The sequence below is a fragment of the Simochromis diagramma genome, unplaced genomic scaffold (assembly GCF_900408965.1).
Source record: "Simochromis diagramma unplaced genomic scaffold, fSimDia1.1 OVJJ01000344.1, whole genome shotgun sequence".
In the NCBI taxonomy this organism is placed as follows: domain Eukaryota; kingdom Metazoa; phylum Chordata; class Actinopteri; order Cichliformes; family Cichlidae; genus Simochromis; species Simochromis diagramma.
In genome coordinates this window covers 9,765,882-9,792,251 of record NW_024387375.1, presented here as the reverse complement: position 1 = coordinate 9,792,251, position 26,370 = coordinate 9,765,882, and the positions used below count along the sequence as shown (strand labels likewise).

Genomic DNA, 26,370 nt, shown 5'->3' with positions numbered 1-26,370 from the left:
CTGTTGGTTTCTGTCATCTTTCAGTGCAAATCCAATTTTCTGATAATGTTTTTCATCATTGCAATGTCACAGTCAGGTAGAAGGGGAAAAATTGAGTGAGGCGGTTATAGAGCCAAACGTGGTAACATGGTCATTGGTTTGATTGTCACAACCTACAGGAAAGTGTAATAGCTGTCAACAGATAAGTGAAAATGCTATCATCACAAGTGCAGTTTTATCATTGCCGTCAGTCTTTTGATTGATGGAGAGATGTTACACTGCAGCAAGCCCCGTGTCTTCAGTCAGATGTGTTTGGATCAAGGAGAGAAGAGCGAAAAGACAGTTAAATCCATTTTTACAAAAAGGCTCAGCAAACAGAAGAAAATAGTCTGCAGTGCATCAGCATGGAGTTTAATGCAGGCAGTAAAAAGAAAAGCCACTTTGAAAAGGACAAATCTGGATTCAAACAGCAGTTGTGACCCGTTAGTCATTCATGACTACAGTTAACATACTGGGCTAGGAGAGCATCTCAAGGGGGGGAATCACAACACTCGACGATGTCCATGGTTTTTAGACTTCACGTAGGTATCACTGCAAACTATTTTCATTCACGGATTAAAAGCAGTTGTTTTTTTTTTTGTTTGTTTTTTAGAGTATGTTTTCTCAATTAATTTTGAGCTTCTAAAAATGTGAGACTGTGCATAAAAATGTTTAATTCCTAAAGATTTTGGTCTTAACTTACGTTGAAGCTGAAAATCTGCACTGTGATCCAGTATTGATTGTTTGATTTAAAATCAAAGATAAATTACAAAAACAAACAAACAAAAAAGCCTCTGTTCAAAAAACAAAAAATACTTACTATCTGATCCTATCTGATTGTAATAACTGGGCTCCAGTTTCTAAAAGTTAAGACATTTCATTGATATGTAGTACTCTGCAATATCAGCTTGGTTTTGACTCCCTGAATATTTATTGAAAAATATGAATTCTTCTGAATCAGATTGATGCTTTCTGACAAATTTGTACACAAAACGTGTCATGGTGCAAAAAACAACCGTGGCACAGAAATAGAATATATGGTATAAATTTTTACCGCATATAAATACACAGTGTAAACATATGGTGAGAATATTTTCTTTTGGCCAAGGATGGTAAGAATTAATGCTGTCATTATTAGTCTGACTCCCAATATTTATCACATCTAAGTGCATTTCCCATAATGATTTGCTGTTCTTAAACCCAAACCTGCCTACAGCGCTTACTTTTTGTTAGTCTGTAAGCAAGTAAGGATGTGTTTTTGACCTTTCTGAAGTATATAAATGCATGGATATGTTTAGACTTGTATCTGCCCTTTTACAGCTTGTTCTAGAAATAAAAGCAATGTCTCTCTTTCAGTCTCCCTCTGTATAGCGAGCACACTCTGTTTAATGGTCTTCTACCATAATGCAGTGCCGAACAGAAGGTCTTCTGGTTAGAAAGGGGCTTTTTAGGAGTAGAGACCTCATCACCTCCCCCCGAAAACAAATGGAGGCATGGTTGGACACTCCTACTCACCACATGCATTTCTGCAGTCCTCTGTTTCTTGTGCACACCCTCATTATGATGCATTGTCCGGCCGCTCTTGTTCTCCCGTTTTAACTTTTCATCACCTTTTTCTGCATTGACACGGGTGCATTGAAACAGATGAACACACCCGTTTCTCGCTCCTCTATTCATTCAGAGCTGTAATTGTGTACGTGTGTGTTTTGAGGACAGGCCCCTCAGGGATGGTTTGTCTATGTGTTAATGGGATTTATAAATATATAAAAGGTTTTTACCTTTATATAGTATTACTGATTAATACTCTTACATGGCCTGTTGTACCTTTTCGTTTGATTTTAGTTTTTTTCATTAAAAGGCCTATTAACCCAAATATTGAGAACTTGAACAAAACTGGCTTGTTTGTAGTTTCTTCTTTTAATTAAGAATTTTTTTGAGGAAAGACACTCGTTTTTCTTTGTGCTTTGGTAGCAATCTGTTGTGTTCAATCATATGAATTGTCCTTAATTTAACCTTGGTGGACGTTTTTATCTTGGACTATAATTTGTGACAATTTTTCAGTTTCCTTTTTACTTCTGTTGATTCACACATTGAAATTCGTAGCATTACTTTAATATATTTTTAGCATCTTAAAAGGATACAAAATGGGAGAATGTTAGGTAAAATGATCACACACTACTTCAGTAATGTTGATGTCCGGGCTCTGGAGAGGCCCATACATGACTGATAATGTTCTATCTTGTGTGTTTTTCTATCCAGGTTTGTTTTCACTGCTTTGGCAGTGTGTTTGGGATCTTTGTCATGCTGCAAAATTAAGCTTTTTTTTCCTTGTGGGTCAAAATCTGATGATACTTTTCTGTGTTGATAATTGGATCAATTTTAACAAGAACTGCAGCTCCAAACCACGACATGGCTTTCACCGTTTTTTTACAGGTGGATGTAGAGAGTTATTACCTGTCTCCTGACCTCCTCCGTAGACACTGATTATGATTTTGATTCATCACTGCATTCCCTTCCTAGAGAATGGCTGCTTGACAGCTGCCCGATGCATCTCCTGTATCATATAAGTCCTGCATCAGGTCTTATACGATGCTGGATACATGTATATGACTTTAAGATATTGTTCATCTGCTGTAGATAATTCTTTAGCTCGTCCTTCCATTTTTCCATTTTTCTCAGTATTTTCTAATAGCTCTTTAGGAATCATGTTGTTGGTGAAAAAATACAGTCTTGGGCTGTGTTATCTTTGTTTTGTTTTTTTCACAAGTTCAACCAAAGATATGGGAACAAAGGAAGTGTTTTACTGGCAGGCTAGTAACAAAGTGCCTCAAGATAGCAACAAATCACTTCTAAAATTCTAAGTTGTCTGTGTGTAAACGCATCGCTTCATCCCTCGAGTTACGTGCCTTTTTTAAGCTTGAATGATTCATATGTCTGCGTTAAGTAGTTTAACAACAAAAATAATTTCTCTGATCGAAAATGAGTGAAAAAGTAGCCAATGTACCAAGAAAAGGTTTGAAAGTTCTTCAGAAAGCCTGGAAAACTATTACCAAGATCACTTTTAAAAAAATTATAACAAAGTCTGGCTCCCTGGAAGCAAAATACAAAGAAAAGAGGGTGGTGCAAGGTTTTTGCACAGTACTTTAGTGTAACCGGGTTTGCACGTATCTGTACACGTAATTCTGCTACAATCAAAGTGTTGTTTTGCATGCAGAGGTACTGATTAACTGAGGTAGAGAAGGCTAATGATAAATTAAACAACGAAGTGCAGTGAAGAGAAAAAGGAAGGTGCCAGTAGGTTAATCAATTCCCCTGACACATTCTTTAGCTATGAGACATGAGTTTCAGTAATGAAGCACGGCTTGCATATCACCACTCTTGTTGTCTTGCACACCCACAGACACACAGGTTCATGTTATTTTGGGGGGGGAAGGATGAGCATGTATTTTTAAAGGGGATTCGCACACAAAACAACTGAAAAGCAACCTCACCCACGTGTTTTGTGCTTGCATTTATTTGTCTGCGTTTTGGGGTGTTTTGACGTCAGTGCTATTTTACAAAGCACCGGCATGCTTCCTTGGCTAATCCGAAGTGTCACTTGGTGCCGTTTGGCATCACCACGTTACAGCGTATGCCCAGCTCTTATGACACCAACGCAATAATCGTGTAAAGGGTTTGTGTTTTGTCAGTTGTTAACTGTCCATGAAGCAGAAGCTCAGGATGGAACAGCGCAAACTGAAGTCGCACACGTAATAAATTTTGATAGGTTTTTTATACGGCGACTGGGTGAGGGATGTGCCGTGTTTAGAGGGATCACCACGTAACATCCAACACAGTGTTTTACGGGCCCACACTCAAAACCACAATGCACCACTCTGATCCCTGCCATCACATGCCAAGTCCGAAATTTCAAAGAGAAGGGGGGTTAAAATCAACACAAGCTACACATGAACTCATATAACACACAGCCCGCGCACACCTTTCCTCTCTTCAGTTATTGCTCAGCCGTTTCACTCTGTGTTTGTGCAGCTCTCTTATAATTCTGGATCACGCTTACTCTTGGCTCGGTGCAAAACTCAGCTTGGTACCCCCCCCACCCCAGTACCGTTGTGTTGCTTTTCCACTTGCACCTTTCACTGGATGTGCTGTGCTTTTTCATTGGCTGCGTTGATGTTGAGCTTTGCTTCTTGTACTTGTCGTTCTGAACAGGACATCACACATGTACATGCAAGTCCATATTCATTTTTCACTCTCCTTTGGGGACACGCATTGTAAAGTTTATGCAAATTTCCACAATTTCTTTTTGTACATGTACAATGACAATAAAGGGCTATTCTATTCTATTAACACCCATATTAATAATCTCCAAGCACCTCTGGAAACTGCTTCACTTGCACACACCTTAAAACTGAGAGAAGTTATCACACATCCTTTTTTTAATCCATGCTGTATCGAGCACATTAAAGACACAATGTTAACACAAACGCTCACTCAGACATGGTCCTGATCACTGTCTCCCTTGCTGCTATCACTAACCATTTGCTGTTGCACTGGTGCTTGCTTTTTTCTTTATTATTATTTTGCTGTTTTTCTTTTAATTAATTTTTTTCCCTTGTGTTCATTGTAATCATGACCTCTCGCTGTTTTAATTTCAGATTTGCATATCCACTTCCACTCCTTCCTCATTTGCATACAGCAAGAATGGCGAGCGGGCATCCCACAGACAAATTCAGTTTCATGTATCAACCAGACACGCACAAGAGGTACGGGGCACGCATGCACACACACTTACATGCGCACACACACACGAAATTTCGTAGGCCTGTATTCACAATGAGCAGGTAAGTGGAAATGAAGAGCGTGCACTTGAAGTCTTCTACGGTGTGGAGAAGGATGCCTTATGGGTCATTATCTGGCACCTTCAGCCCGACCATTTTCCCCAATCTGAATTGATTACTGGCCCCGCGTCTGAAAAACCCAGAAGGTAGCGCCTTGTTGGTGCAGTGGTGGGAAAATAAGGCAGGTAGCAGCATTGAACCAAAGCGGAAACCAAAGCGTTCTTTTTCAATTGATCCAAGCATTCTTGTGCCTTTGAGTCAGAACTTGTGCATTTTTCTTTTAAATCCAAGCAGTCTGTGTTTTTAAGTCCATACTTATATTGAGCCTGCTTTGAGGTTGGGGAGTCGCAGGGCTTGATTTTGTTGCATGCCAGCAAAATCCTTCAGCTGGATGCCGCTTTAAGAATCTGACTCTGGGATTATGCGTGTGGTGAGTGTGCTTGATAATGGTAACAATTTTCTTTCCAGTTTACATGGCTTATGTCTCTTTTCCCCTCCATTTTCCCCTCCTTGTCTTTTCTTAACTCTCTCTCTTCTGTTTTCCACTTTCTCTGTTTCTTTCTCTCTCCTAGTAAGAACAGGTTATCTTCAGCTATGAATCCAGTCTACAGCCCTGTCCAGCCTGGAACTCCATATGGAAACCCCAAGAATATGGCCTTCACAGGTAAGATGTCCACAGACGTACAGGTCTGTCATCTTCAATACTACTGAATACCGAGGTTTAAGCCAGTTGAGATATGCCTAACAGAGTTCTGATAGGACAGAAATGCTAATATGACATTGTATTCAAGTTTGTGCAAAAAAACATTGTTTCTATTAACATCCCTACCAGTGACTCCAGCAATCAATTATGCAGTACAGTAAAAAATCTAATTATATTCTCTCTTGTATATACACTTACTGGCCACTTTATAATAGAACTTGTTTAGCTGCTTTTTTTTTTTTTTTTTTTACAATGACTACATGTCATTGTTAGGATAACCTGTTGAAGTTCAAACAAAGCACCACAATGGATGATTTAAGTAACTTTGAACATGGTGTGGTTGTTTGTGCAGTCTGAGTATTTCAGAAGCTGCTGATCTACTGGGATTTTCCCACACAACCATCTCTCATGTTTACAGAGAATAGACATTTGGCATCAACAAGACATGAACAGTGCCTCCACAGCCACCAAATCTCAGTCTTGTAGAGCATCTTTTGGGATGCGGTGTAACGGGATTGCATCATGGACGTGCAGCTGACAAAATTGCAGCAACTTTGTGATGCTGTCATATCCATATGGGTCAAAACCTGAATGTTTCGTTGTTGAATCTGTGCTACAAATGCAAAGGGAGCAAAGTGCACCTAATAAAGTGCCCAAGGAAGTGAGTTTGCAAGAAGAGATAAAAGGAGAGAGACAAAAATATAGGCCATTGTTAATCTTGGGCCTCAAAGGTTATAATAGTTATAAAGTTATAGTACACTGAAATACTGAAGTGAAAGCTACTGATCTATATATATTTTTAAGATGGAACTTTTAACTCTTGTGCCCATTTTTATTTTTGTGATAAAACCAATACATGATTGAATGCATTCAGTTAAAGGGGAAAATCCAACTTGTGGAGTTAAAGTTGGATCGTGGCATGCATGTTTAACTGGAGTGTAGCAACATCTGTTGTGTTAATGTGTCATCTGATTCAGGACTCTTTAATTGGTGCTTATGATGAACTGGCAAGAAGCTGTTTAATATAACACTGAATTGTAGTGTAAATGCAGATTTTGCCACTTTTTTTTTTTCCTTCAAAAAAGGTGAGGGAAAAAAAAAAAAAAGTTTCTTTTAAATCTTCATGATTTCTGTTTGCTTTTGGTTTTGGTTTTTTCCTGACCAGAAACACATCCTCCAAATCTGAGATAAAAACAATGAAGATTGATGACTTACTATTTTCTGATTTTTCCGGAACCAATCTGTAAATTTTTAAGTGCTCATTATGCCATGCTTTAATTTTATGCATGCTTGTGTCTGCTGTGTTGTTAAATTAAAAAGTATTCTTTGCATTAGCATGAACGAAATAAACACGGGATGTTGTGAGATCGTGATTAACATCTCGACCGTCTTATAACTGCGTTTATTGGAACTGTTACATCCGACCGTATCTCAACCTACAGCAGCCAAGGCTCGATATAGCGGCGGCTCAAGGCTACAGAACAGATCTGCGAGACTGTCTGCCAATAATAGCAAAGAGTGAGGAGAGAACAGCACTTAGCTCGCTTACACTCCCTCTCTTCACTCTGTGCTGCTTTTTTTTTCTTCCCCCTTTTACTTCCATCGTCTTTGTCTCGCCCTGTCGAACCTGCACCTTTTTATAAGGAGAAGCTTTTTCGCAGGTCAGATTGACTTTTTGTTCGCTCGACACGTAATTTATGACGCACGGGAGGATGCGTGGTGCATGCGTGCGTGCATCCCTCGCACGTGTCTGCAGGCATTGCTAATGTTTCTGAATTTGTCTCTCCTCCCACACCATATTGGCAGGTGTGTCCCGTCTGCCAAATTGGTGTATGTAAGACGCATTCAGCCAACTGTGTTATTGGTGCAGACATTTTTTTAATGAGCGCCATCTGTGCACATCCTGCTTCAAACCAAATACTCCCCTACCTGTGTGTCTGTGTGAATAAGTGAGCGGGTTGGGGAAAGGAGGGGGACTTCAGTTGTGTGTGTCCGCGGCCCCTCTGCTTGATGTTAAGGTTTCTAATATTTTCTGTCTCGCCTGTGGCGTCTTGCAGGCTATCCAGGGGGGTATCCTGCTACAGCTCCTACCTACACCAACCTGTACCAAACAGGCAGTCCTGGGTATCCACCAGGTAAGCTCTACCCTCCTCCCCATACACAGAGAGCTCATATTTAACAAGGTAATATCTTGGGAGAAATTGTCAGTTTAGAGTAATTTTCAGAGTTAATTAGAGGGCTCTTTCTCTTTTTCTAAGAAGAATAAAGGATAATTGCACTACAAGGAACCATTGAAGTTTGTGTGCACGATGCAAGACAAACACTGATGAATTCAGACAAATCATTATCATGCAGCTACAAGTATTAAGCTGCTAGACTGTTTTCTTCTGCCTGCCTTTGCTGGGTTGATTTATTTGCCTGGTTCTGCCAGAGGTTTCTTCATGTTAAAAGGGTTTTTTTTCCTTCCCCCTATGAGCGAGCAGTTAGTGAGAAATTTGTTGGTTTTTACTCTGTATTATTCTAGGGTCTCACCTCATAATATAAAGCACCTCAAGGCGACTGTTACTGTGATTTGGTGCTATATAAATGAAAATGAATTGAACTGAATACAAGATTAGAATAGTTAAAACATGAGAAACGATTTATATTAAGGCAAAGCAATGCAGAATGGAAAACAAATGCTTTTACAAATAATTTCTGTCATGCTTCATTTGGCTCCCGAGTAAGTAACAGTAACATCGACCAGGCTCAAAATACAAGGCGGCCACATCACATCCACATGGTTGTGATTGTTTAAAAACACAAATGATTTTATCAACTTGGGAAAGTAAAGTAAAATACAAAATATGGAGAACATGTATGTAGTTTTAGTAGTTTAGTAAAAAAAAATGGTATTCTAAGTTGCCCGATGAACTACTGAAGGGCATGTTTACTGAGACTCTGAATGTCTACATGACTGTGTGTGCATTAAGTCAACACGACGGTCTCACACCAGTTTATTAAAAGCTTGTGACATTTCAATTTTTTTTGTTCCTGACCACAGTTTCCTCATATCTACATGTAAACAAAGTAGAAGATTTTTTTTTGTTTTGTTCTAAGAGAACTACATGACTACATTTTTGCCACTCATGCTATTTTTAATTCAGTTTTATTTATATAAAATCAATTCATCACAACAGCAGCCAAGAGGCGCTTTAACTTCCTTAATAAAACTGCTCTGTTAAGTTTAGCCAGTAAAAGCACTTCAATCATTGTTTGGGTTAAACTACAACCGCTGCCCCATTTTTCTTTTTCCTTTTTTTAAAGACTTGTTGGTTGTCAGGGTGATGCGTCCTCGCTGAAAGCCTCACGACAGCATACGAGCTGCAGGCTGCTCCAAGCGTAATTCCAACTGAAATACAAGAATTTAAGAGGAATGCTGACTTTAATGGAAAAAAATGTGACAATTCATGTCCGTGTGAATAAAATAAAATTTAAAAAAAGTCTTTTCTCTCGTTTTACCACGAGACCAAGCTGGTTAGGAGTGGTTACGCCCACACGCAGAGTGAAGCAGCACAAAGGAGAGAAACTAACATGACTTAAAATGACAGCAAGATTACAGGAGAGAACCTCACACTGAGGTGGAGTTAAATGGGTACATAAATTCACAAGCCTTCTTTTCCTAGCATACGTGCTTTTTCATCCCTGCATTGGTGAATTTGAGTCCAGTGCTATTACTGTTCCTAGTTTGCTCGTTGCGAATTTTGCCGTGATGCAGAAATGATCATTAAAAACTCAGAACCGAGTGTTTGTGAAATGCCTTGAAAAGCCTGAACAAACTGCGCCTCCAATTTATCTTAATAATTTTCAGAAATGTTTTCATCTTCCTGATGAGTAATCAGTAACCGCGCAGTCTGGCAGCTGAGTAATGTGATGGTGTGAAATGAAAGTTAGTCAGTGTTAAGGTTAAGGTTGTCTAACACTTAATGTATTGAATAAATTACACACTGATGACATTTTAATTTAAAAAGGATCCATCACTGCTACTGCGGCTCTGCAGCGCTGCGTAGAGATGCAATGAGTTTGTCCGTTTATGATGCGTGTTTAACCTAAAGCAAATGCAGTTTCCTACATATTTAATGGTTATCAGAGTCACGTGCGGTTACAATTAAGTTACGAACCAAACCATGCTCATAAAAATTGACGGAGCATTACCATCACTCATGCAGTTACAATGTTGTTTAGAGCTGCACACAGACTCGAGTCGTTTAAAGGCAATATGAATTAAGTGGTGATCTCAGCCTAAAGGGGCATTAATGGCGAAGGAGTGGGAAGCTAGCCAGTAGCAGCTGCTAGTGCCCATATAGCAGCAAATGCGTGCTCTGTTGGGGTTCATTGTGTAGTCCCCTCAGCAGATGGGACTACAGTTGTGCTTTCCTGATATGCATGTATAGATGGTTTAGGTTTGGTGATTGCAGGCTTTCTTGTAGTCAAAGCGTAAGAAAAAAACATTTATTACATTGTTTGAAAACATTAAATTCATCGTTCTGCTCATTCGGTAGATTTGTGGTAATAAAGGTAATTATACAGTAATGCAATTTGATCTGAATGGGGGTAGGCGAGGAAGGAAGGCAACAAGGATTGCTCAACATTGAGCAATTAAATAAAAAGATAGATAAATAAAAAAAATTTTTAAAAAAAAAAAAAAACCAAAAGAGTAGGAATGGTGAAATGAATGGGACTGATGAGCTCAGGGAAAAATAAATAAGTAAATGATTTGTAGTGTCAGCAAGATGTTTTTATTTAATGGAGTCTTTGAACGCATGCATTGTTACTGAATTCAGAGATAATGATGTGTTTTTATAACAGCAGTAAAGATGTGATATATAATCATGCAAGAATCTATTGATTGCTTTAAATTTTGATTAAAATACCTTTCAGAAAAAAAATGCTACTGGACGTATGGATTAAATTTAATTTCCTCAGCAGGGAGCGAAGATAGCGGCTGAAATTGTTTTCTATTGTCTTAAATATTGAGTGTGGTACTCGAGCAGAGAGGGTGGGGGTTGTACTTTTCATCTGTGCCGCTTTTGAAGCTTCCTCCCCTTGTTCCCTCCCTGAGTTTGTTTTCCGTCTTTTGGAAGTCTAACCAAATATCAGGTATGCTTTGGCAAAGCTCTGTCAGCTTTGTTTCAGCCGAAACCCGAGACTCATTATCAGGGTTGTTTTGGTTTGGGGTTTTTTTTGTTTTGTTTTTGGTGTGTGTGTGTGTGTGTGCTTGACTGCAGATATCTTACCCTTTACACCACAGTGGTTAATTTATGGGGAAATTAAAATGTTTAGATTTTGTATCAGTGACAACAATGAATCGGCCAGACAAGCCAGCCTCCGTCTGATTAGAAAACGTGTCTTGGTCATTATTTCTCAAGACCGCTGAGGAGACAAAGTGTTTTCTATCAGCAGGGCTTTTGTGTGATTGTCACACACCATTGTCCTTTAATGCCCTGCATGCATGTTAGTGCAAAGAATGAATGTGAGAGCATTCACACACACACACACACACACACACACACACACACACACACACACACACACACACACACACACACACACACACACACACACAGACACACACAGACTTTTAGCCACAGAGCAGCTCCAGCATCTCTTTGTTCCCTTGTCCTTGTGTGAGAAAAGCGCTTTCATAAGCTCCACAGCAGCAGCGACTAGCTAGTAGCATGTTTGACCTTCAGGCTCCTCCAGGTGGCGGCTCAGAGGTACTACACCCCCAGAGATCAGAGCGGACATGAATGCAGCGGTCTGAGCCAGATTCCTTTACTGTCGCCAACGTCATGCTTTTCATCCAGTGACGTAGCGTCAGCTACAGGGGGGATACTATGTGAAATGGTGTTGCAGCTCTGCTGTGGTTGTTGGTTTCAGCGTATACTGCAGAATATAATCTGTGAAAAAAACCTGAAAATACCTCACATACAGTCAGTAGATGGCTTTTTCAATACACAGTGCAAAGCCCCTATCTTCAAAGCTATTGCTTAAACTGGATAAATATACATAAACTGTCAGCTTTATTGTTTTGATATTCAAATCCCATCAAAAGATGGCAGTCGTCCCCATCTGGTGGATTTTATAGGAAATGCAAATAATGAGATGTGAGGACGAGTGCTAAAAGGGTGAGTCTGTACTCGCTTTGGTTGCTGCTGCTCCCCCTAAACATAGAAACACACACAACAATGAAATGTTTAAGGTATAGAGTTACTCATAAAAACCCAGTGTGAGAGCTCAACTGACTAAAGACAGTGTGGAGAATTCAATCTCATTATTCTAATGTGTTATTGATGTGTAAATAAGAAACTCCTAGATTTAAGAAGACCTCTTCTTGGTGAGCTCGTGAATTTATGTTGTATTTCTCTTTTCTTTCGTTGTATAGGATATACTGCAGCAGGAACTCCATACAAAGTGCCCCCCACTCAGTCAAATGGAGCCCCTCCTCCTTATACTCCGACCCCTACCCCGTACCCGACAGCTATGTACCCCATCCGCAGTGCCTACCCTCAGCAGAACCTATACACACAGGTGAGGATGTCTGGAGTGGTGTGTGTTACTTTAACAGTGAAAAATGTTGATGGGGTTTGTTGCTGCAGCTGCTCGGCTGCCATAACCGTTTAACGCAGCCACTCCAGTAAATACATTTGTGCTGCCTGCTCAGTCTGCATCGTTTTACTCTGTATTAAAAACAATTAGGCGAAGCGGTTTGTGACAGTAAATGGTCTGTCACATGGCTGTTGATTCTCCTCGTTTAAATTCAGAGCACTTATCATGTTCATAGGTAGCTTCTGTTCTGCAGAATTGGACTGTTGAGTGAAAAGCGCATTTCTCCAGCCTACAGGGACACTGTTTGGATACAGAACATGTCACTCTCTACCATCAGCGAGGGCTAAAGAACCCTCGCTTTATTTTCTAATGTCCTTAGACAACCGTGACCTGGATGAATGAAAACACAGACATTTGACGTTGGCTGATTTTTGTTATGGCACACTTTAGCCGGTAGTAACACGCTTGGTTATCCAAAAATGCGGGGAAATAAACATTCGCTATTATTAAATTAGAAAACTGATTGAATTGAACTTAGTTTTGAGATTAAGTCGCACACAATAAAACAACAATAAGGCAAACATGTTGTTGTTTTGTAATTTGGTGCTTTGAAAAGTGCAGTGGAAAGAAGAGACGGCTTCAGTTTCTGTCCATTTCAAAGTATTGTGTTTCAGTCTGTTTTGCTTGTTCTTGTAATGCAAAATCACTTTAAGTTTCTTCTGCTAAGATGTTTTGTAATCATTGAAGGTTTTCCGATGTTTTGTCCTGACAGGGAGCGTACTACACCCAGCCAGTGTTTGCCGCTCAGCCACATGTGATCCATCACACCACCGTGGTGCAGCCTAACAGCATCCCCTCCACAGCCCTCTACCCGGCCCCTGTTCCTGTACCTGCTCCTCGCAACAACGGCATGGCTGCCATGGGGATGGTAGCTGGGACAACCATGGCCATGAGCGCAGGTATGAAAGCAACTGTGAACTCTTTCCATGTGGGCCTAATATGGTACCAACATAATAACTGTTCTTCACTCTCGACCATAATTTGTGATGGCTCTACTGGAGGAGACACAAATCCCTTTGGGGTTGTCTCAGGAGGCCATCTGATGTGTTTTTTTGTAGTTGGTATTAATATTATTATTATGGCACTGATGAAAGCTTTTGAATTTGTTTGCTTAAAAAAGCTATAGCATTAATTAAAGGATCGTTTTCTTCATCTTTGCCCTGAGAAGGTAAAGAAAAATGAAAATGTGTGATTTTGTTGCCCACCTGTGATGGGTGAAAGTGCAATAGCCCTGATAGTATCTGTGAAGATGGTGCAGGCCAATGCCTGTTGGTGTATTTTAAATGTTTTTAGCAAAGACCCTTTGTTACCTTTTTAGTCCTACCTTAAGTCCCTGGACTCAAAAAAACATTTTATTCTTTATTTTATTGCCTTTTTGCTGCAAAAAAACAAAAAGAAGTGCATGATTGGTAGATGCAGCTCAGGTACAAATTGATTTTGCATCCTTGGTGGTGTTTTCTTTGTGTAGGGACTCTGCTGACAACGCCACAACACCCCCCAATTGGAGCACACCCAGTTACTGTGCCAACCTACAGGCCCCAAGGGACACCTGGGTACAGCTACGTACCGCCTCACTGGTAGAGCCCATCCATCATGTAAGTATCTCCCCTCCTGCTGTTTCAGATCCTCCTCTTTAAGATGTTTCTGTGCTCCATCTGGTGGTTCCTCCTTTTCTTCCCCTCCTCTCCACCTTTTCCTTTCCTCATCTCATCCCCGTCTCTCTCGACTTTAACAAACTGCGCTGCCTCGCCATTTTTTTTCCCCCTTCTTCCCTCAGAGGTCTGAGACAGTCTTAACTCAATCACCTATGTGTTCCTCTGCTTTTCTTTCCCACCAGATCTGGAGTCCACCATCGTATGCAACTGCTCGAATCTTACCGCGAGCTCCCGTCAGTAATCACGGGAACTCTGCATCTGTCTGCAAGAACAAAACTAAAGTGCAACAGCCACTTTACTATCATTGTTATTATGCGACATTCTCTAACATTTTTACAAAAGCTGCTTTTTCTTTGTTTTCTTTTTCTTTTTTCCTTTTCATCTGCCAACCAATCATTATCTTATTTTGTATTGTTATTTTATTTCATTTCCTCATTTTCCTTTGCTGTGTCTGTCATTGGAACTCCAGAAGGACTCTTGACCAATCACGGGTGTCGAGCGCTCCTGTTACTGTGTTGTGCTGGTGTGTGTATGCGTGCGTGCGTGCGTGCGTGCGTGCGTGTGTGTGTTTCTGCCTGCTGCAACTCAGCTGGCTGGAGAATATTGGGCACTTATTCTTCTTCATCTCCATCGGTCACAAAGACTTATTGACTTATGCTGCCAAATTTTTTAATGACTAGATATCAGCACAGGGTTTCAACACAACTAGGATTTTAGTTTTACAGATTGTTGATTTTTAATGTTCCTTCTTTTTGCTACACTCAGATGAGTTACCTTACTTTGCAGTCTCTCCCCCCAAATTCTTCCTCATCCTTTTTCAGTTTGATCTCGGTCGTCTTCCAGTGTAGCTGTGTCCAGCAGTAGTTTGTCATCCCGGTTGTTACGCCTCCATAGGAGTGCTATGAGCACTGACCAGCCATCACCTGTAATGCTACGCGTCACATTTTTTGTCTGCTTTAGCATTGTACCTAGTACAAACATCATGCTACATACTATGCAGGCTGGTATGTTGTAACACTATCAAAATTTTATCCTAGCTATAGAGGACGTTCCTGGGTGGTTTGGGTCATGTCAGCTTTTTTTCTGTGGTTAGAGTAGGTAAGTACATTTAAAACCTTAAAAAAATACAGCTATACTAACAGTGACAACAGCTTGGATGGTCGTGCACACTTTCTGACACACACACACACACTCACACTCACACACACACACACACACACACACACACAGGGGCTCCTGTTGTGTTTTGGGAAACACCGTCACTTAGTGGCGCTTATTGTACAGTACCTCCAGTTATGTTTTAGCTGGTGGACACGCGCACTCACTCACTCACACACACACACATATGGATTTCTGGGGTGTGCATGGGAGACACAGCCAGCAGTGATGGAGTTTAAAGGGATCGGTGGTGATGTCGGAGGAGAGCCGGAAGGAATGAGAACAGTAGACAAGATGACATATTCACAGCTGTCATCTTAAGGCACAAGAGAGTTAAGTTTGTTACATCTCGCCTGCAAGGAGGTGCACAAACAGACGGCTCTTTTGTGCTGTATGTGATGCACATTGATTTTTCTCACTGTGAATATATCATCTCGTCCTCCTCCTTCCATTTTCCAGGCGAGGACTAATAACCAAACGGCCTGCAGATGAGAGCCCAGACTATTGAATTTTTTTTATTAAATAATGGGCGTGTCAGATAAATATCATTGGATAGATGAATAGAATTCAATCTAGTCCATCCGTCTAAATGTTATGCACATCACAGCCTTCTGATTGGACGCAGTCTGTTAATAATGTGCTCAGCATAAGGTCCATGTTGCAGCACGGCTTTTTAGGATTTATGTCAGAATGATACCGTACCTTGTCATGTAGCTTAAAGTGCCCAGTTACGCTTGTATTCACAATTATTTTTTCCACTTCATTGATTTTAAAGTTAAACAAATTAAAAACAACAACAACATGTTTTTAGTCACACATTAGTTCCCACAGTGCTTCAGCATCTTTGTCGTTCTCTCTCTGAAACACTTGGTTTTGGCTCCTGGCTCTTGAAATCTTCACTGTACCCAGACTGTATAAAAGATGGGTGGATACTGTGACGTCTCATGTGTGTTTAAGCCCCATTTTGCAAAAGAATGGATGTTACAAGGAGTCGTGGGTCTGACTGGGAAACTGTATCTTATTGGTTTTTGATTGGCAAGTCATTAGCCCATGGGCAAGCAAATAATCATCATTTTAAAAAATAAATAAATAAATAAAATCACCAAGATTTACAGAACAGACTTTTTTGTTCAGTGTGACTCAAAGTGAGTTGATGAGCCCATGAACTTCTATAGGACCGCAAGTGTTTTTGCAGCCACAGCTATCGCCATCTGCTGGTCTTTAGATAGAATGCAGATTTAAAGGAGTTTGACAATCAAATTTGGTCACATTCATAACTGAATGCTCCTCTAAGAGCCATCAAATACTAACAGAAACTTTTAGCTTCAGCCAGATTTTCTCTTCTCTGAACTTTAATGTCAGGAAATTGAAAATATGACAGTCTTGTTAGATGTTTTTGTGGAATTATTTCACCCATTTCTTCTTGTGTTTTTATGTTAGAAAGAACAACTTTATTGGTAATTTGTCTACAGTCAAATACAATACAGATCGAGTAAATATTTATACCTGTGCAGCATGCTAAAATGAAACATGTAGGGTTCATTATTGTTGTGGAGACAAATGTAATTCAGCAGAAACTGATCATTTTGTACAAGAACTCAACAAAAAGGTCATAATAGGCGAGTAGGTGGGGTGTTTTTTTCACTTCTTGGTTTCTAGGCCAAGATTATGGCTGTTACATAGTGACATAGATATGTAACACAAGAAGAGCCTGGGCTACAGCCAAAGCATTTCCATGGCAGTGTTTTCAGGGAGAGAATGACTCCATTCGGTGAGAACATTGGGCTATGTAAGCAAATCTAAACACAGATACGTAATAGCGGCACTTTAAGTCTTTGTGTATTGGTCCTCGTCAGTGTGGGGTAGTCGTGATCGTGGTGGGATTTACTTTTAGGTGAGGCCTGTGGCATTTTTTCAGGATTTACAAGAAGAAAAAAGCTCAAAGGAGAACTTCACATTCCTGTGAGGGTAGATTGGTCTTTTAAAAAAAGCATTTAGCGCACGGGTATGTGGATGAAGTGGTTTGATATTGCAATAAAATAAGAGGGGAATGCCTCCAACTTTAACGTACAGTAATTATTTTATCAGCATTTTGAATTGATTTTCTTTTTTGGGGGGGTTAAATAAACAAATGCATATTGTTGTAATCTCTAAATATGGATTCAAGGCTCCGTATGCAGCCGCCTTTCAATAATTATTACAGTTACTGCTAAGAAAAGTAGACATATCAAATTTTTTTGGAGTATTGAATAACATTGTGAGGAAATATTGCACAACATAAGACAAAAAAAAAGAAACTTGACTATACTACTATAATTTAATGCTAAGTAACAGGTACCTAGACTTTGTAGTGCAAGACGGAGGAAGAAGCAATTTATATCCTAATTAAAAATAAAACAATAAGGTCGAGTGTTTGAGGTATTCTTAGTCCAGATGTTTGTACACTAGTATGTTAATTCTCAAGAAAATATCGCATAATTCCGCTGTCGGAAGAAAAGCGCCTACGTTTGGGCCCCGTTTTTAAAGCGACTCTTGTATTTTAGCCGATATCAAGTGGGTGTTATTAGCATGAGAGTGAGGAAATGACGCCGCTTAAGGATCTTGTACATTTTAATTTAAAGCTGGTGAAACTTCACAAGTTCACAAACTACATTTTCTTGCGACAGCAGTGATGTTACTCCATTAGGATTTATTTAACCAACCACTACTTTTTGTCAGTATTTCTCAGTTAAATCTTGTTTCCTTTCTTCTTCTTCTTTCCCTATGGTCAATTGAGCATAATGGGTATGCATAATATTCAGGTGTATTTCACTATAGCATTGGATTTCTAAGTTTAAAAAACATGCAGTATATTTATACAGCAAGTGGTACAGTAATGTATTTCTAGCTAAGCATGGTTGCATCAGTGTGGCAGCTACTGTTTGTGCTTTTAATATATATATATATATTATTTTTTGTTTTTGTTTTACCTCTTCTGCATCTGTCCGCTTCATATCCGTTTCTATAGGAGGGAGTGGAGTTCACACAAGGTCTTTACATAAAACTGTGGGATTTCTTATCACCAGATTCCCATTGAAATTACAGACGTTACAATATGTTACAAAAAAAAAGCTAAAAAAGAGGATCGGTGACAGAACTGAAATGGATGCCTTTAGAATCAGTTTTCTTTTTTTCTGTCTGTTTCTGTTTTGTGGGTTCAAAGAATTGTATTGAATGATGTCTTGAAAACCCTCAGCCTCTGTGCCCTTTGTTCTGTGCCATATTTCACCAGTTGTTGTTCGATAAATATTACTTTGTTCTCCTAAGTGGTGAATTCTGAGTCCTCGTTGCGTCTGGCTTCATGTGAATCTGTTTGTTTTGGGGTTTTTTCCCGTATTGCTGTCCTGTTTCTCACGCTGTTGATGCATATTGTCTGCCTGACTCTTAACTTTTGCTCCTCTCCTCTCTGGGTTTACCCCCGTTTTCACTTTGTGCCCACTCTGCATTCCATTACACATCTGGTTTCATCACATTCAGGGATGCAAAATGATGTCGGATCATATATTGTTTCCTCCCGTCTTCACTCTTAGCACTTGTTTTTTGTTTGTTTTTTTAACTCTCATACCTTTCTGTGCCAACCTGCCTAAAGTTTGCATCCCTCACCTCCCCGTCTGAACTGCAGAAGCGATGGTTGTTACATCGACGCCTTTTTAAACACTAGATGTCGCTGGTGACAAAGTCTAATGTGGCATCTGTGGCTGATGGCTTTGAGCCTTTTTAATCATTTACATGTAAAACTCACAATTAAATGTCACCTTTGAACCCTTTCTCAAATTGCTGTAGGTTTATTGGGAGATAGTTTTAGATGTCTGGACAACCAGAACATCACTAAAAATACAGACCTGTATTTTTGACCTTTTTTTTTTTTTTGATTGTGGAACAAAGTTCAAAAACATATTATTTTGTTTTAATGTGGAGACCCAGTGAAGAGGCTGGGAACAGTTTCAGTTTTGTTTAGTTTTTTTTCCAGAGTGATGAAACTGCTTCCTCATTTCACTCCATTCCTTGTTTCATTTATTTCGATTTGCACTTAAGTGAAAATGGGCAGTTGCACACTTTGCAGCGTGAGGGGTGGCGGTGTGCAAACTTGTCTTAATCGTGACTCTGCTTCACCGCGTCATCCGTCAACCTGTAGATTTCCAAACCTTTTTTGCTTTTATTTTCTGTTTTTTTTTATCTTGACAGTGAAAATGTGACTAGAAGCATTTCATAACACCTATCTTCTCTTCCATATCCTCTCTTCCATTTCCCCTCCCCTTCTCTTTTTTTTTTTTTTTTTTTTTTTTTTTTTTTTTTTTTGTTGTTTTTTGTTTTTGCCTTGCAGTTGCAAAGTCTTAGTTTTTCACAAGTAGAAACTAAAACACTACTATCAAAGTGAATAGTAGGCTCTTAAATGTCTTCAATGTTCTGCCGCAGCTTTTTAATTTCAACTTGTCAGAGATATCTCTTAGTTTGATTTGACACTAAATGTGATGCAAAAAGTGGAAATTCCTTGTCTTCCAAAAAAAACAACAAAAAAACAAAAGAAGAAGAAAAAAAAAACTGCTTGCATCCCTCTGGATCAAGTACGATGAACAACCCCATCTTTGGAAGTTTTAGTTTGGTACCCAGTTTGCACATGCTATGGTATATCTGTTACCGTAAGGTTGTGTTTGAAACTGAAGCCCAACGTCTGTTCAGCGTTGAGAGAAGTGAATTGTATGTTAGCTATTTGGTCCAGAGTGAAGGACCTGCGTCAGGCTTGTGATATGAAGTGTAAATCTGTTTTCTTTTTTTTTCTTTTTTTAATTTCCTCTTTTTTTTTAAATTTTTTTTTTTATTATTATTGTTTATTTTTTTTGTTGTTGAGGGTTTTGTTTTTTTGTTTTTTTAAAAAGATCAGTTAGTGATCTTAGTACTATAACTAAGCCAAGTTTGTAATTGTATATTTACTGTAAAATGTAGAACATTGAATAACTATTAAAATTTTCCTATAAAAGGAAGACTTATTGTGTGTGTGGCCTTTTTCCTGGTTGTGTTGTCATGATATAATTTTTTTTATTGTTGGGTATATTTTATAAAACACTGTTTTTTGAGATTCATCAAAAATATGCACAAAGAGAGAAATCAAGTCATAAACCCTCACCTAATTCTAGTGTTTTATTCATCATAACTTTAGCAGGTCTTAACATTACGCAAGTACAACCTCAGATGAAAGCCATAAAACTACGTACGCCCTTACTGATTCTATAGTAATTAGGAGGGTAATTAACTGCCACATGCTTCTAATCAAGTCCACTCATCAAATATGAGCACAACTATAAACGCAGACGTTTTGGCAGTTTGCTGGCCTGAAGCATTTAGGTGTGTCACAACACAGTGCCAAGCAGGAAAGATGGCAGCAATGGAAGCAATTGTTGCTGTGTGTTAGTCTGGGAAGAGTTTTAACATCATTTCCCAACAATGTTAAGTCCATCATTCACAAGCGCAAAACATTCAAGACAGTTGCAAGTCTTTCCAGTCCCAGCAAATTCACTACTTCCAGTTTTCCAAAACCCCATAAACCACAAAATGCTCAATTTAAAAAAAACAAAAGCAGAACAAAAACAAATTGTATGTGAAAAAATGTTTATCTTGTGTATGCAGATTGCAGGCAGTGAGCAAGAGCTTCTTCATTTAGAATGAGTATGATTTATGAATTGGAGAAGTGAAGTGCAGATGTTTGGTCTTAATGCACAAATTTCTCATACCAGCTGTCAAGCACAGTGGTGGAGAGGTGATGATTTGGGCTTGCTGGGCACCTTCATTATTTCAACCATGAACTTCTCTGTAAACCAAAGTATTCTAAAGTCAAATATGAAGCAACTTAAGCCAGCTAAAGCTTGGCTTAAGTTAGGAGATGGAGCAGAACAATGACGCATCAACAAATGCCTGCAAAACCTCAATGAACTGAAGCAACATTATTATATCCCCCTTGATAATCTTAGAGGCTGATTGGCTTAGTTATTGCTAGAGGTGGTTGTACAAGCTGTTGTATTATGGGATGCACTCAGTTTTTCACACACTGCTGCATTTTAACCTAAAATGTTAAATAAATGCGTTACAGGTCATGTGTTGTTCATCTGATCGTTCATCACCAGATCGTTTTTTTCTCGTACGTCCTGTTGTATCACACCTTACAACTAAAAGAGGGTGTGTTTTCTTTATGACTGTATTTCTCCGCATGTCCAGGCAGACAAAAAGAAGGAAAAAAAAAAAAAACCCACCTGCTTATGTTTCTGGAAATTTTCTCCTAAATTGGAGTAATGGGTGACGAGCTAGCTCGCTTTGTTGTACTAAGCTCTGGGTGTGACTTTTTCTAGCTGTAGATGTCTGCATGTGAACAAAACTAATCTTTGTCTTACTATACTTCCCATTTCTATTGTGTAACTCCTCAAGTTAAAAATGGAAATGCACAAAATTGTAGCCATAATAGCAAATAGTGCATTGTACCTTCTGTTTTTATCGTTAATTTCTCCTTTTCGTTTCGTCTTGATGCTTTTTTTTCCCCCTCCCACAAAAGTACCTTCAAAAAAGTGGAAGAATGAGGATGCGTTATTTCCCGTGTAGCAAAAAAAAAAAAAGAGAGTGAAAGAGTTGAGTATTCTTTCACTTCTCTGTAAGCCCACAGAGATCTGACTGGCTTGAGCAATACAACCACCAGTCAGGCGTGCACTGAGCAAACACTGACACCTCTTTTATGCACAATGCCCCACCAAACACACACACAAGGCCTTGAGTAATAAGTGCACAAGGGGGGGAAAAAAAGATGTGTCAAAATATATTTGGGCTTTAATGGTAATGATCACGGTGGCCATTGCAAATCCAAATAACTGATGCCTTATTAGGAATGTTGATTCCGTCTTCCTCTGCATGGACCTTTGCAGGATTGAGCAACAATCCAGAGAAAGTGGAGTGGAGATTTGTCACAGCTTTGTCTCTCCTCTTCCTGGAGAGAAACACTTGCATACTTGTTTCACGCATGCATTTATGAGTTTCTTTATTTATCACTATTTATTAAGGGAAGAAAGATGTCAGAACATACTTGGATTCTAAGTTTCCAAGATTCCCCCGGTCATAAATTGTGAATTAACTTAAATTAACCACACTTTATGAGAACCTGAGTTTAATTTCACTTGCCATATCCATGTCTGATTATTGCCAGACCTGTAAAATCAAGAAATCATTGAAACAGAACCTGCCTGACAAAGTGAGGTGGGCTAAAAAAAAAATCTTAAAAAGCAGAAAATTGTCCTACAGTCTTAAGAAATGAAGTCAGTGTTGTCTGTTAGTCCAGAAATGTGTACAAAGCCACTTCTACGTCTTTGGGAGTCCAGCAAATCAAAGTGAGAGGCTTTATCAACACATGGAGAAAACCTGGAACAGTGGTGAACTTTGACTCCACCCATCAAGGAGACATCTAAAATACATCTAAAGAACTGCAGACCTTACTCATTAGTTGTTACTCTGACAGTTAAGGTGAGTTCTTAACTCAACAATAAGAAGGAGACTAGGAACTTGAACTTTGGTGGTGGTAGTGTGATGCTCTAGGGCTGCTTTGATGCTTCAGACCTGGATGACTTGCTGTAATTGATGAAACCATGAATTCCGCTCTCTCGACCAAAGTTCCTCCACAGCTGTGTGAAAGTCCAGTTATCACAATTTTTTTAAGGTTATCTTTGTCTAATATTAAAATCTGATTGACAATCCGAAACATGTATATGTGACAAATATGCAAAACACTAAGAAAACAATAAATTTGGTTTGCATACTCCACTGTGTAGAATATGTTGTGCAGAAAACATATAAAGACTGTTTGTTTCTCATAAGCACTTTAAACAAGCCTAAATCGTAAGGTTTTAGTTGTTCTTCTGACATGTTAAAATACTGACTTTACAGCTGAAGTGTATTCACTGTACAGGTGATTCCTCGTGCTCAGGATTTCATGCACACTCTATCGAGCATGCTCTAAAAAACCCACCGTGCAGGTTCGCACCTGAAGTGATCATTTATTTTAGTGATGCTCTTTGTTCCCGATTAAAGTAATTCTGCCAAGTTAATTCAGTCTTACATCTTCAAAACTTTCGTGTTTCTCTTTCATCTGCTTCCAGTTCAAAGGGACAGCTCGCAGCTAAATCAAATAAAGTATCTGTTGGCTCAGAGACCAGTGTTGGAGACTGTTAGCTTTATCTTCAGTGTAATGACACCTGATGGCACCTTGTTGTGCTCAAATTGCTATAAATGTAAAATCCACTATATGAGTGAGGTACGGTTTTCGTGGGACGAAAAATAGAGAAGAAATCTGTAACTTTAATTTTGGGGATGAGGTGTTCAACAAGGTCAAGGTAACTTTATTTATACCCATAGGCAAGGTAAATTTGCTTTACAGAAAAAATGACAGCATTTGGCATCCCTTTAAAAACACACATACCTAGTAAAGATATAAACCTCACTGTGGCACATATATAGTAATTTTAATATTTCAAATCAAAAACAATTCTTATTTAATTCAGTGACAGCAACGGGAACAAAGCTATTTTTATAACGCTTTGTCCTGCATCTCGGAAATAGAAACCTCCGTCCTGAGGGAAGAAGCTGAAATTCACCCCTTAGAGGATGGGAACCATTTTTAAGGATTGATAAAGCCATCCTCTGTACCTGCTTAGAGTACAGGGAGGCTAAACAAGACTGTGGCTCACCTATCAGATTACTGGACCATCTCACTATCTGATTTAGAGAGTTTTTCTCTGTGACAGAGGTCTGACCAAACCATGCCACCAAACAACCAGATAAAACAGACTCAATAAAAGAACGATAAAACAAAGTTACAATTTTTTGGTCAATGTGGAAATGAGCAAGTTTCCTAAGACAATAAAGGTGCTGGTGACTTAGACGCTGCTTTTTACAAACTGATTTGCAATTTTGATCAAAGTTCAGTTTTTCATTGATTATGGTCCCAAGATATTTATATGATTGTACTTGCTCTATTTTCTGACCTTTAATTAAAGTGACTGCGTGCCCATTTTGTTGTTTCCTAAAATCAATCACCATATCTTTTGTTTTAGATATGTTCAGCTGGAGATAAGACTCCTCACACCACTGAACAAAGTCATCAATGACTGGACCGTGGTTAGTTTCACCCTCTTTCAGTAAGCTGACAATAACAGAGTCATCTGCATATTTAATAATGACCCTGTTTTCATGTCTGGTCTGACATATTTGTATAGAGAATGAATAATAAGGGAGATAAGACACACCCTTGAGGTGAACCTGTGGAGGAGAACACTGGGTCAGACAGAATCCCATTTATTCTCACTCTTTGTGACCTGTCAGTTAAAAAATCTAAAATCCAGCCCACCAGGTTTTTCCTGATTTCAAACTGTTCTAAAAGTCTTTTAATTAAAATATGGGGCTGTATTGTATTAAAAGCCGAAGAAAAATCAATGAAAAGAAGTCTTGCAAAAGTCCCTTTGCTCTCTACATGTTTAAGAATCAGATTTAGTAAAGTCAAAAGTGCGTCCTCCACTCCTCTATTGGGCCTATATGCAAACTGCATTGGATCCAGCTGATGTTCAGTCTCTTTCATAATCACATTTCTGATGATTTTTTCAAAGACTTTCATTACAACTGAAGTGAGGGCAACAGGCTTGAAGTCATTTAGAATTTTTGGACGACTAGATTTAGGGACAGGAACCACGACTGCTTCTTTCCAAAGAGAGGGCACATGTTGTGTTTGCAAGGACTTATTAAAAATAACCTGAAATATAGGACTGAGTTCGTCAGCACAAGATTTAATTAGGCGGCCACTAATATTATCAGCACCCTGGCTCTTGTTCACATTGACTGTATGAAAGGCCTTTTTGACATCACTTAGTTCAATGATAAAGTGCTGAGTATCTCTCAGTTTCTGTTTCAGTTCCAAAATATCCTGGCTAAAATCAGAAGAACTAAAACGAGCATAAAACATATTTAAAGCATTTGCAAAATCTCTGTCTGAATTAAAACCATCTAAAATGATCTGACTGCTGCTCTGGGGATTTTGAAACCCTGCTATGGTTTTCATACAAGTCCAGGCAGACCCAAAATGTTTTGCAGCAAAAAACAAGACTGGCATTTTGTTTCTACCCTCCAAGTTTAGTATGTAGCCCACTGATTTGTTTTAAATCAGTGGGCTACATACTTTAAAACATTTAAAACGTGGATCTCTCAGTCCTCGATAACTCATCGCCAATTGTTTCAGAAAGCAGCAGCAAGGCTGTTAACGAAAACTAGCAGCCGTCACATGTTCCACCAATCCTTGCATCCGTTCACTGGTTTCCAGTGGAATTCAGAATCCACTTTAAAGCTGTGTCATTAACATTTAAAGCTCTACATATTGCAGAGCTTCTAACACTTTGTCGATGTAGTTGGCCTCTCCGATTGTCTAACTGTCCCTCACTCTAAATTTAAAACCAGAGATGATCGTGCTTTTGAGGTTGTAGCGCCCAAACTGTGCAGCCTTCCTCTGTCCATCAGGTCAGCTGACTCCGTTATTTGTTTTAAGCAACTGGTGAAAACTCATTTTTATAGCTTATCGTTTCCTTAATCCGTTCCCCTTGATTTTTGGCCGTAGTTTGAGACCATGCACCGGTATGTTGGAATAAATGCCTGTCTTTATGGCTGACTGTGTGTTTTTAACATGTGCACTTATCGTTAGTATGTGACTTTTATTTGAACTGTGAAGCACTTTATAACTGTGGTTTGAAAAGTGAAAAGTTAATATTGTGATTATATGCTTCAAATACTTCATCAAAGTTAATACACACTGTTCTTGAAGTATGCACCAAACTGCACATATCTCCCAATTATTTTTGTTGCTTCTTGGATTTGAAACAGAAGTTACAACCTAGTAAAACCTGACAGAGGTTTAAAAAGCTTTCTGTTTCTCTCTTACAGCTTCAGGTTGTAACTAGACTAATTTTTCTTTGTGAAAGAAGATAGCTGAGTGGCAATGCAATTAAACCTCTCATGTGAAGGAAAACAATGCGATACTGTGAACAGAAAGGTTCCAGTGAAAATATCTCATGGGAGAAACAAAGGTGTAAAATGCTTGTTATATGAGTCATCCACCCGAGATATTTTTTACACATAATTCTCCCCTCAAAGGGAGATGCAATCATTTCCAAATTTTACGTGACGTTAGATATCAACAACAGCTTTTCATTTTGGTGGAAGTTGGGTCAAAGTCAAGGTCGCACCAAATGTAAAAATCAGTAAAAACTTGTAAACCCACAATTACCTGCAATATTTTATG

General features: G+C 39.0%; 1 protein-coding gene across 2 annotated transcripts in view; it reads left to right on the top strand.

The window, feature by feature from the left end:
* fam168a (family with sequence similarity 168 member A) overlaps positions 1–19,568 on the top strand; it is a 37,907-nt gene extending 18,339 nt beyond the window's left edge. Inside the window, exons 2-8 of one of the 2 annotated variants that reach the window (XM_040008533.1) lie at positions 4,674–4,781; positions 5,429–5,520; positions 7,617–7,694; positions 11,984–12,129; positions 12,920–13,106; positions 13,676–13,802; positions 14,045–19,568. In XM_040008533.1, the coding sequence (XP_039864467.1) occupies positions 4,720–4,781; positions 5,429–5,520; positions 7,617–7,694; positions 11,984–12,129; positions 12,920–13,106; positions 13,676–13,788 (678 nt within the window). In that variant the 5' untranslated portion in view covers positions 4,674–4,719 and the 3' untranslated portion in view covers positions 13,789–13,802; positions 14,045–19,568. The remainder of the gene's footprint in view (positions 1–4,673; positions 4,782–5,428; positions 5,521–7,616; positions 7,695–11,983; positions 12,130–12,919; positions 13,107–13,675; positions 13,803–14,044) is intronic. The other variant, XM_040008534.1, reaches the window with a different exon arrangement.
* The last annotated feature ends 6,802 nt before the right edge of the window (positions 19,569–26,370 follow it).